General features: G+C 37.9%; 1 protein-coding gene across 9 annotated transcripts in view; it reads left to right on the forward strand.

The window, feature by feature from the left end:
* Positions 1 to 12,885, forward strand: part of TBC1D4 (TBC1 domain family member 4) — a 247,029-nt gene that overhangs the window by 205,236 nt on the left and 28,908 nt on the right. Inside the window, exon 12 of one of the 9 annotated variants that reach the window (XM_022577034.3) lies at positions 7,386 to 7,409. The exons of the other annotated variants lie outside the window; for them this stretch is intronic. Coding sequence (XP_022432742.1) covers positions 7,386 to 7,409 — 24 coding nt within the window. The remainder of the gene's footprint in view (positions 1 to 7,385; positions 7,410 to 12,885) is intronic. 9 annotated transcript variants of the gene reach the window in all.

Consider the following 12,885-nt stretch of genomic DNA (forward strand, 5'->3'; position numbering starts at 1 on the left):
AAAGCACCCAGCCGATCTCCCTGTGCTGTGCTGCTGCTTCCCACCAGCCAACTATTTTACATTTGGTAGTGTGTACATGTGGATGCTACTATCACTTTGCCCCAGCTTTGCCCTCCCACCCCATGTCCTCAAGTCCATTCTCTATGTCTACCTCTTTATTCCTGCCCTGCCACTAGATTCATCAGTACCATTTTTTTTTTTTTAGATTCCATATATATGCGTTAGCATATGGTATTTGTTTTTCTCTTTCTGACTTACTTCACTCTGTATGACAGACTCTAAGTCCATCCACCTCACTACAAATAACTCAGTTTCGTTTCTTTTTATGGCTGAGTAATATTCCATTGTATATACGTGCCACATCTTTATCCATTCAAATGTCGATGGACACTTAGGTTGCTTCCACGTCCTGGCTATTGTAAATAGAGCTGCAGTGAGCATTGTGGTACATGTGTCTTTTTGAATTATGGTTTTCTCAGGGTATATGCCCAGTACTGGGATTGCTGGGTCATATGATAGTTCTATTTTTAGTTTTTTAAGGAACCTCCATACTGTTTTCCATAGTGGCTGTATCAATTTGCATTCCCACCAACAGTGCAGGAGGGTTCCCTTTTCTCCACACCCTTTCCAGCATTTATTGTTTCTAGATTTTTTGATAATGGCCATTCTGACCAGTATGAGGTGATACCTCATTGTAGTTTTGATTTGTATTTCTCAAATAATTAGTGATGTTGAGCATGTTTTCATGTGCCTCTTGGCCATCTGTATGTCTTCCTTGGTGAAATGTCTGCTTAGGTCTTCCACCCATTTTTTAACTGGATTGTTTGTTTTTTAGATATTGAGCTCCATAAGCTGTTTGTGTATTTTGGAGATTAATCCTTTGTCTGTTGTTTCATTTGCAAATATTTTCTCCCATTCTGAGGGTTGTCTTTTTGTCTTGTTTATGGTTTCCTTTGCTGTGCAAAAGCTTTTAAGTTTCATTAACTCCCATTTCTTTATTTTTGTTTTTATTTCCGTTACTTTAGGAGGTGGGTCAAAAAAGATCTTGCTGTGGCTTATGTCAAAGGGTGTTTTTCCTATGTTTTCCTCTAAGAGTTTTATAGTGTCTGGTCTTACATTTAAGTCTTTAATCCATTTGGAGTTTATTTTTATGTATGGTGTTAGGTAGTGTTCTAATTTCATTCTTTTACATGTAGCTGTCCAGTTTTCCCAGCACCACTTATTGAAGAGGCTGTCTTTTCTCCATTGTATGTTCTTGCCTCCTTTGTCATAAATTAGGTGCCCATGTATGCATGGGTTTATCTCTGGGCATTCTATCCTGTACCATTGATCTGTATTTCTGTTTTTGTGCCAGTACCATATTGTCTTGATTACTGTAGCTTTATGGTATAGTTTGAAGTCAGGGAGCCTGATTCCTCCAACTCCGTTTTTCTTTCTCAAGATTGCGTTGGCTATTCGGGGTCCTTTGTGTTTCCATACAAATTGTTAAATTTTTTGTTCTAATTCTGTGAAGGATGCCATTGGTAGTTTGATAGGGATCGCAATGAATCTATAGATTGCTTTGGGTAGTATAGTCATTTTCACAATATTGATTCTTCCAATCCAAGAACATGGTATATTTCTCCATCTGTTTATGTCATCTTTGATTTCTTTCGTCAGTGTTTTATAGTTTTCTGAGTACAAGTCTTTCTCCTCCTTAGGCAGGTTTATTCCTAGGTATTTTATTCTTTTTGTTTCAGTGTTAAGTGGGAGTGTTTCCTTAATTTCTCATTCTGATTTTTCATTTTTGGTGTATAGGAATGCCACAGATTTCTGTGCATTAATTTTGTCTCCTGCAACCTTACCAAATTCATTGATTAGTTCTAGTAGTTTTCTGGTGGCATCTTTAGGATTTATTATGTATAATATCATGTTATCGGCAAACAGTGACAGTTTTACTTCTTCTTTTCCAATTTGTAATTTTTTTTTAAATTTATTTTTATTTTTGGCTACGTTGGGTCTTTCTTGCTGTGCGCAGTCTTTCTCTAGTTGTGGCACGCAGGCTTCTCATTGTGGTAGCTTCTCTTGTTGTGGAGCACAGGCTCTAGGCACACAGGCTTCAGTAGTTGCAGCACACGGGCTCAGTAGTTGTGGCTTGTGGGCTCTAGAGCACAGGCTCAGTAATTGTGGCACACGGGCTTAGTTACTCCACAGCCTGTGGCATCTTCCCGGACCAGGGCTCGAACCCATGACCCCTGCATTGGCAGGCGGATTCTTAACCACTGTGCCACCAGGGAAGCCCTGTATTCTTTTTATTTCTTTTTCTTCTCTGATTGCTGTGGCTAGGACTTCCAAAACTATGTTGAATAAGAGTGGAGAGAGTGGACATCCTTGTCTTGTTTCCTGATCTTAGAGGAAATGCTTTCAGGTTTTCACCATTGACTAGGATGTTTGCTGTGGGTTTGCCCTATATGGCCTTTATTATGTTGAGGGAGGTTCCCTCTATGCTCATTTTCTGGAGAGTTTTCATCATAAATGGGTGTTGAATTTTGTCGACAGCTTTTTCTGCATCTATTGGGATGATCATATAGTTTTTATTCCTTAATTTGTTAATGTGGTGTATCATATTGATTGATTTGCATATATTGAAGAATCCATGCATCTCTGGGGTAAATCCCACTAGATCATGGTGTCTGATCCTTTTAATGTGCTGTTGGATTCTGTTTGCTAGTATCTTGTTCAGGATTTTTGCATCTATGTTCATCAGTGATACTGTTGTATAATTTTCTTTTTTTGTGATATCTTTTTCTGGTTTTGGTATCAGTGTGATGGTGGCTTCATAGAATGAATTTGCGAGTGTTTCTCCCTCTGCAGTTTTTTGGAAGAGTTTGAGAAGGATCGGTGTTAGCTGTTCTCTCAATGTTTGATTGAATTTGCCTGTGAAGCCATCTGGTCATGGACTTCTGTTTGTTGGAAGATTTTTATTTACAGCTTCAGTTTCATTACTTGTGATAGGTCTGTTTGTATTTTCTAATTCTTCCTGGTTCAGTTTTGGAAAATTGTACCTTTCCAAGAATTTGTCCATTTCTTTGTTGTTGTCCATTTTATTGGCATAGAGTTGTTTGTAGTAGTCTCTTATAATCATTTGTCTTTCTGCAGTGTCAGTTGTGATTTCTCCTTTTTCATTTCTAATTTTATTGATTTGTGCCCTCTCCCTTTTTTTCTTGATAAGTATGGCTGAGGGTTTATCAATTTTGTTTATCTTCTCAAAGAACCAGCTTTTCATTTTATTGATCTTTGCTACTGTTTTCTTCATTTCTGTTTCACTTTTTTCTGCTCTGATCTTTATGATTTCTTTCCTTCTACTGACTTTGGGTTTTCTTTGTTCTTCTTACTCCAGTTGTTTTCAGTGTAGGGTTGGATTGTTTATTTGCGATTTTTCTTGTTTCTTGAGGTGAGATTGTATTGCTATAAACTTCCCTCTTAGAACTGCTTTTGCTGTGCCCCATAGGTTTTGGGTTATCGTGTTTTCATTGTCATTTGTTTCTATGTATTTTAAAATTTCTTCTTTGATTTCTTCAGTGATCTCTTGGTTATTTAGTAGCACACTGTTTAGCCTCCATGTATTTGTATTTTTTACAGTTTTTTTCCTGTAATTGATCTCCAATCTCATAGCATTGTGGTTAGAAAAGATGCTTGATCCGATTTCAATTTTCTTAAATTTTCCAAGGCTTGATATGTGACCCAAGATGTGATCCATCCTGGAGAATGTTCCATGTGCACTTGAGAAGAAAGTGTATTCTGTCACATTTGGGTGGAACGTTCTATAAATATCAGTTATATCTATCTGGTCTATTGTGTCATGTAAAGCTTGTGTTTCTTTATTTACTTTCTGTTTGGATGATCTGTCCATCGGTGTAAGTGGGGTGTTAAAGTCCCCTACTATTATTGTGTTACTGTCGATTTCTCCTTTCATGGTTGTTAGCATTTGCCTTATGTATTGAGGTGCTCCTGTGTTGGGTGCATAAACATTTATAATTGTTATATCTTCTTCTTGGATTGATTCCCTTGATCATTTTATAGTGCCCCTCCATATCTCTTGTAGCTGTCTTTATTTTAAAGTCTCTTTTATCCAATACAAGTATTGCTACTCCAGCTGTCTTTTGATTTCCATCGGCATGGAATATCTTTTTCCATCCCTTCACTTTCAGTATGTATGTGTCCCTAGGTCTGAAGTGGGTGTCTTGTAGACACCATATGTATGGGTCTTATTTTTGTATCCATTCAGCCAGTCTGTGTCTTTTGTTTGGGGCATCTAATCCATTTACATTCAAGGTTATTATCAATATGTATGTTCCTATTACCATTTTCTTAACTGTTTTGGGTTTGTTTTTTGTGGGTCTTTTCCTTCTCTTGTGCTTCCTGCCTAGAGAAGTTCCTTTAGCATTTGTTATAGAGCTGGTTTGGTGGTGCTGAATTCTTTTAGCTTTTACTTGTCTGGAAAGCTTTTGACTTCTCCATTGAATCCGAATGAGATCCTTGCTGGGTAAAGTAATTTGGTTGTAGGTTTTTCTCTTTCATCACTTTAAGTATATCCTGCCACTCCCTTCTGACCTGCAGAGTTTCTGCTGAAAAATCAGCTGATAACCTTATGGGGATTCCTTTGTATATTATTTTTTGGTTTTCCCTTGCTGCTTTTAATATTTTTTTCTTTGAATTTAATTTTTGTTACTTTGATTAATATGTGTCTTGGTGTGTTCTTCCTAGCGTTTATCCTGTAAGGGACTCTCTGTGCTTCCTGGACTTGGGTGACTATTCCTTTCCCATGTTAGGGGTGTTTTCATCTATACTCTCTTCATATATTTTCTCAGACCGTTTCTTTTCCTCTTCTTCTTCTGGGACCCCTATAATTTGGATGTTGGTGCGTTTAGTGTTGTCCTAGAGGTCTCTGAGATTGTCTTCAATGTTTTTTCATTATTTTTTCTTTATTCTGCTCCTCGGCAATTATTTCCACTATTTTGTCTTATAGCTCACTTATTCGTTCTTCTGCCTCAGTTATTCTGTTAGTGATTCCTTCTAGTGTATTTTTCATTGCAGTTATTGTGTTGTTCATCTCTGTTTGTTTCTTCTGTAGTTCTAGATCTTTGTTAAACATTTCTTGTATTTTCTCAATCCATGACTCCATTCTATTTCCGAGATTCTGGATCATTTTTACTATCATTACTCTGAATTCTTTTTCAGATAGATTGCCTATTTCCTCTTCATTTATTTGGTCTTGTAGGTTTTTACCTTGCTCCTTTATCTGTGACGTATTTTTCTGTCATCTAATTTTTTTTTTTTTTTTTTTTTTTTAATGAGTGGGATTGTGTTCCTGTTTTGCTGGTTGTTTGGCCTGAGGCTTCCAACACTGGAGTTTTTAGGCTGTTGGGTAGAGGTGGGTCTTGGTGCTGAGATGAGGAACTCCATGAGAGCTCACTCTGATGAATATTTCTGGGGTCTTAGGTTCTCTGTTAGTCCAGTGGTTCGGACTCAGAGCACCCACTGCAGGAGCTTCCACCCGACCCTGGGCTCGTGAACCAAGATCCTGCAAGCTGCCTGGGGTGGCAAAAAAAAAAAAAAGAACAATAACAAAGTAAAAACTAAAATTAGACTGGGAAACTGATAGATACATTAGGAAGAATATAAAAATAAAAATATGGATGAATCAACAACCGGAAGGTACATCAGTACCACAATAGCAAAAAAGAGGAGGAGGGAAAAGAAAAAAAGGGTGGGGGAGCGGGGAGAAGACCTTGGCTGTGGAGGTCGGGGCCTAAGCAAGGGAGAGGTTTGAGTGGTGGGCAGGGCCAATGCTCAGGACCCACAGGGCTGGAAAAGGCCCTGGCAGCTGTGGGGGGTGGGGCTTAGGCTCAAGGAACAGAAGGGGCCCAGGCGTGCCCCCCAGCCCTGGTCTCAGAGGGCAGGGGACCTCACCTGGGAGCCCAGCAGGCTTCCTGGGCTTGAGTAGGCGGGGCAAACGCCCTCCTCTCCTCTCCCGCTTCTCCCGGTGGGCTCCTCCCACCTGCCTCTCCTGATCTCCTTGGCCTCCCTTCTAAGCCCCCAGGACCAATTCGGCCGGGCTGGGGAGGCTTGGAGGGCAGAGGACCAGCCTGGGAGCTCAGCAGGCTCCCCTGGCCCGAGTGGGTGGGGCAATCAACCTCTCCACTCCTCTCCCGTTCTTCCTGGAGGGCCCCTCCCGCCTCCTCTCCTGATCTCCCTGGCCTCCCTCCTATGCCCCCAGGACCCACGCGGCCTGGATGGGGCTTTGGATGGGGGGTACCAGCTTGGCAGCTTAGCAGGCTCCCTGGCCCGAGTGGGTGAGGCGATTGCCCTCCGCTCCTTTCCTGCTCTTCCCTGAGGGTCTCTCCCACCTGCCTCTTCTGATCTCCCCAGCTTCAGGGGTGTCGATCCTGTCTGGCCTCCACTTCTCCTCCCCCCTCAGTTCCCCTTCGTCCTACCAGTTCACTTTGGGGTTCCTCCTGTCTCCTTGGGCATCAGAGTCCCCTACCAGTGGCCGGCAGGTGCCCTAGTTGTGGGGAGATGCTAACTGTGTGTCTTCCCACACCAGGTATTTTCTTTTCACTTGGGTAACTCACATCTTATTAGATGCATAGAGTGGATCTCTAAATATTCATAGTCAAGTAAGGTATATGGTAGGTTAGCACATAGGCTAACAAATACTATTTAAAGAGCATGTTAATTTGAAATTTTAAATTCAGATTAGGCATTCTTCTCCAGGACCACAATTCGGAATTATTAAAAACATGTAGATTATTGTTTTTAAGCAGGCTGAGAAAAAGAAGCCAAGATCTTTTTAATATCATGGTTTATTGAGTAGTAGGTTCATCTGCACAGCACTGAGATGCTAAAGGAAAGGGAGTATACATATGTTTTGTTTTACCTTCAAATTAATTCTTAAAAATTTAATGTTATTTCATTGTGTAGTAGCTAAAATATCATTGTGTATGATGAGGTGGTATATTTATATAACATCCATTTATCAAATATAATATATCATTTTATAAACAAGCATCTTTGTTCCTCCTTATTGCTTCTTAGCTTTTAAACCTATATTTTCAAAATATTTATATTGAAATTCATTGGTCAAATGATAGTCATTACTTCTGCTTATAAAACTTTTCAATGAGAAAATAGATTTTTGCTGGTAAGTACTTCATGGTAGTTTTGGTTCTATAGTTCTCTCATGTTGACTGAGAAAAATAGTGTAATCACTCATTATGGTGCATTATTGAAATTGTCTGTGCTTTATTCATGTCTGACGGGAATGCCTTTTTATTCTAAATCCTGGTTTGGGACATCTCTCTTTCTCTGTGTTAATGCTGTTCCTTGTTTTCCTGTTGTACTAGACGGCACACTGCTTTAGAATCAAGGTGATTAGAGGCCTAAATATTTTTGCTTAAAAATTTATTAATTCTTCCAACTGATTATCACCATTGATTTAAAAAAATCAGTTTTGGCTGTCTCCTCAATGCATGCCATCCTTCCAATGCTGTGAAGGGTCTATAGTAGGGGAAATGTGACGCCATGAATGATCATATAAAAGGTTGATTGCAAATAGAAATCCTGTTTCTAGTCTATTCCATGTTGAGTTCTTTAGGACTGTGCTGTGGCCTTCAATCAAAAAGTAATTAAAATTTTGAACTAATGGAAGTTAATTTGCTGGTTTGGAGGTACATATGTATATTAGAGGAGTTTATTTCAAATCCCAAGAAGATGCAGAAAGCAGAACCCTAAAAGAAACATACTCATAAAATCGAATCTGGTTTTCACTGAAGAGAATTATTAGTTTACTTCTGTTCATCTTAATTCCTGACACACTGGTTACTTTGAGACACTGCCGAGGCCTTCCAGACCTCCCACTGGGCTGCACACAGGAAAACACCTACTTCCTCATCATGGAAGTCTGACCACATCTGTGATGACATTTCTTCCTCTTGACCCGTATGCTTTTTGTGGTAAATGTCCAGAATCACTACGAACAAGTTAACTGAAAATGATTATTCTTTACTTTGTTCTAGTTTCTATGCTTTGCTCATATCACAAGCCCAATGGAAAACAGATATCCTCATCTTCCTGTTTGGGGCCACTGACATTTAGATTTCTTTCTAGTGGGAGTAAAATCCAGCATCAAAGATTGGACTAGAATGAGATATTCAAAGGAAAAAAATTATTTTGGCCACATTGATAAGATAAAAAGTGACTTGTTTGAGACTTGTAATTGACTTACATTTTTTTAATGGTTGGGTGTAAGACCATTTCAATAATAATTTCTTATCTACATTTTAAAGCCCAACAGAAATGTTAGGCTTTACTGTGTGTCTTTCTAGGTTCTACTACAAACATAGAATTAGGTCTGTGTATTATCTGAGGAGTCATCTGGCCCATAATTTCCTTATTTTAGATAGGGTTAGACTGAGCCCCAAGGAGCTTTAATATCTTGCTTGATGTCATTTTCATAACCTTAGGTTATAAGGATGTGAGTATGCAAATGAGCTACCCAGATATATTTTAAATTCCAATGCAAAAAAACTTAATTAAATTGTTTTTCATTCAGTGTAGAGTTTAGGAAATAAAATTCTTTGTTTTTGTTCTGTTTTTGTTTTACCCGTTGATTAATCTATCTCTTTTGACTCAGCTCAGATGCTATATATTCGTTTCCACTAGACGAGCTCATTCTCAGTTGTATTTAATTAGTAAAGATTTTCCATAGGATGACAGATTCTTACCCAGCTGAAGCCAGGGCTTAGGTAAACTATTAGTCCACCTAAAGCAATTATGAGTTAAATTGTACTATGGGTCCTGTGGAAGAAACTCAAGTTTCAACACTGTGCTGTTCCATGTAACCTTTCTTGAGGTATTTACAGAGAGAAAGCCTTTTCAGATTTCTGTTAAATGGTTGCTATGCCATTCATCAAGTTTTGTTTCTATCTTGAGTGTAATACATTGTGATTTAGATATAGATTCAATCAGCTTGTAGACATTTATTAGGACTTCATGATACTGGTAGTTTTAGATGGGTGCTAATAAGGGGGTTGGGAGATGGGGGCTTCTGCCCCGCAGAACAATGCCTTGTAAAACTGGTCCTGGCCTAAGAGTTTATTTACCTTTGTGAAAAGTGTGTGTGTTGCCCTGGTGGGAAATAAAACATGACTGCATCCTTCTTAAAGTTGAGTCCCTGTGCGTGGTCACTAAAACACCTTCATTCTGTGCCATGTCCAGTGCTATTGTTATTGGAATTAATTTTTATTAAAGCAGGCAAGTAAGTATGCATTAAAAATTCTGTGTTAATATAAGAAGTGTAATGTTAGTGTAATAGCTGAAGGCTATAACTGCTTGGTCAAGGATATATTAAAAAGTTATCTTGAAGCTCTGTGGGAAGGTTCATATCATATCCGTAGCTTTTGATAGATGCTGTGTCCAGAAGGACTTGGAAGCGCCTCCCAGCTTACACCGAGATACACATAGTAGAGGATTTTTTTCTTCCCTTATAAAGCTCTCATTTCTGTTTGTGGATTGTGGTTCTTGATTAATTGGTGACTGGTAATAGAAAGTATATGTAGAATATACCAATACAAAAATAGATGGACATTCTCTATGTTGTATTTCCTTCCTAGTTATTAATTTTTAATTTAACAAATTTTCATAGAGGTAACGTTGGCACAGAATACTTTTCCTGGATATGTCTCTTGGGAAACAGTTTTATAATGCATGTATTGATATTCCAAAATACAAAAGAAGGAGGGAAAAGATTATTTGAAAAAATAAGGTAATGGTTCTTATTTGCTTCATCATTTAAAAAATGTAAAGATAATTAATTTACCAATGTATGTTGGTATATATATTAATGTGTTTTTGATTTGATCTTCCTACTTAAAAATAAAAAAGTGTTTACATTTTGGAATGCAATGATTTCAAAAGCAAAGAAAACGAAGTGAGGCATTTACATAAATGAACATGTAATGTAATAATACTCTGAAATTATTTCTCTGCGAAAATAAATGACATTCTTCCATTAAGACATGGAAAGAGAAGTACTGACCTAAAGACTTAATGCTAATTAGAGACTGATTTTTTTCCACTAGAAATGTGGGGGATCCTGTGAGTCCTGACAGCTTTATTTTTATGAACCAATAGAGCTTTGTCTGAACTAATGCGAAGAGTATTTACATTGACATAGTAAAGTACAGAGCCTAAGTGTCTGTATTCTGGGCTGCCTGGGTTTGAATTGTGACCCTTCTACTTATATTCCAGAGACTGTGGGCAAATTACTTAGCTTCTTTCTGCCTCAATTTCCTCACTAAAAATGGGAGTTGTAGTGCCATCTACCCCATAGGGTTGCTGTGAGGTTGAAATGAGTTCATACTTGTAAAATGCTTTGAATAATGCCTGGCACATAGTATGTCTTTTTGTATTTGCTTTATTATTACTACAATAAATGCCACACGTTGTTTTGTTTTATTTTTACTCAAAAGGTGGACATTTTGCTTGCCTAGGATTAGTTAAAGGAGAAGTTGAAGTGAAAACTAATGTGGTAGTAAAGAAGCAAAAAACAAAACAAAAAGTTTCCCCCCTCAGCCCAGCAAAGTTTCCAACGTGAGATGTAAGAATTTTGATGCACAGAAGTGTTTCACTTGGTTTTGATTCTTAAAATTACTGCCTTAGGAATGTCAGGTTGCTGATTAAATGTAAATCAAAAAGTAAATTGCTGTAAGTTGCATATATGCACTGACTGTTGAAACCCTTATCTGGACCCTGACTTTGGAAGACATATTTCTCTTACTAGATGAAGCAGGGCAGCTTTTGCCTTATCTTGGCCACCAAACTGCTTTTTCAGGATGTCGTTTTCTAGTACATGATAAAGGGTCAATGGTCTGTTATGTAAGTACTTCCTTTTAGTATAGCATTATCTTATATTTTTGACAGCTAATTTTTGGCTTGTTACTGGCCATTAAATTCCAGACATATGAAGAAAATGTATCATTTGGCAATTTATTTAGATTACAGGATTTAAAGTTTTAGATGTTATGAAATTTTCAAATCTGTAATATTGGGCTAATGTAAGGGTACACCATGCACCAATTTTATAGCCTATTTCCCCCAAAACTGTATATTTTACAGGCAATTTAGTACTACCCAAATGCTTGATATGTCATTTACACGGAATTGGAAAAGATGTTTTAATTCCAGCATTAAAATATAAATGTTTCAGAACCCTTAGGTTTGGTTTATTCTATTTTTGTTGTTAGAGGTACTAAAAAGTCAAGAGAAACTACTATTTATTGAACACTTATCCTGTGAGGCATTGAAATGGTTGCTTCTACATATGTATTTCACTTAGCTTTCTAGGCTTAAATTATAAATTAGATACCCTTATATAGCTGTTTCACTATCTGGAAAAAAGATGCCTTATGTTGTTTATTACCAGTACTGTCATCGTCAATACCTACCAGTGCCATCGACACCTCAGTCTGTGCTTTTGGGAAACAGAGCTATTAGAACTTTTTGCAAGAAAAACGTAAAATGCTGTGACTACCAACAAAGGGTTTAAAGAAGGTAGATCTTTTATTTATTCCTGACATGTTAGCCTAGCCAATATTTTTTGTCCATTTTACTTACCCTTCTGAGTTAATGTTTTTAATGGTTTTACAATATTAATTTATTCCATGGATATTTGTTGAGTGCTTACTATTAATAGCCAGTTGCTGCAGCAGGAGCTAGAAATCCATCCTTGAGTTGGGCATTCAGCACATAACTGCCAGTGAAATAGTGTTACACAAACGAAGATACAGGGTAGGTTAAGCTTGTTTCTTAGGATGTAACTATTGTATATAGAACGTTTGAATCGTAGTTCCCAAAAACGAAATACTTGAATTAATGCTTTCCAAAGGGGAAGTGAAGGTGGATATATTCATTCAGTATGGCAGAGCTGTGAACTGTGGACACATACTAGGGTTATAACTTTATCCAGGATACATAACAAAGTGCGTTTTACTGTATTGGGATGTGTGTATCAGCTGCTTTCTGAAGTATCGTGGTCCAGCATGTCACTTGCTGTCTGTGTAGCAGCTCAAAGCTACGTCTCTTTCTTAAACTTAATATAGCTAATCTAGAAGCAGTAGTTCCAGAAAGATAGATCAAGATTAGAAATAACTGAATTACCTGATAACGGTGAGTATGGATACACAAAGTAAATACAAAGATGACAGGTAAGGGCTGAATTGCTCTTCGGACTTTTGATTTTCTTCGCCGTAGTGAGTTCCTCTGAGTACGTACATGGGGTTGTGGCTTTTTTAGCTGAGTTTCCTTTCTGCCCTAACTACTAACACTTCTTGGTTCCATCAGAAGTTGCACACCTTCACTTGTTGGTATCACCACGTGTAAATATTGTTGTCTTCATCATTCTCTCAGGAAAGCTCAGAGACTTTAAAACTTAAAAGAGCAAAATATTCCCACCACGAGCAGCAACAGTTATTGCATGGTATTTTGGCTGCTAACGTAATTGGTCTCAAAAGTTAAGTTTGAGTCATAATGACCTTTTTTAAAAATAATGACCTTTTCTTGCAGATAGCCCCAGCAGAATTTAGCGTGCTCTTTCCTAGAAAATGAAATTCTTAGAGCAGACCAGCATTTCTGTATGTTTGTTTCCCAAAGCAGCAATGTAGAAAGATGTGACATACCCAGCTGCCTACCTCACCACCCCAAAAAGTTAAGGAAGTTGATTCTGGGGTCAAATAATTTAAGTAAGTTAGGGAATTTCTGTATAATATATCCCTTTGGAGAATCACAGTGCATGCTAGCATATTTTAGTCTCTAAGAAGTCCTGCTCTAAAGAAATCTGCTTAATGT

This window comes from Delphinapterus leucas, chromosome 18, assembly GCF_059928025.1.
Source record: "Delphinapterus leucas isolate spDelLeu-1000000601 "Yukka" chromosome 18, BTC_Dleu_Yukka2, whole genome shotgun sequence".
NCBI lineage: Eukaryota > Metazoa > Chordata > Mammalia > Artiodactyla > Monodontidae > Delphinapterus > Delphinapterus leucas.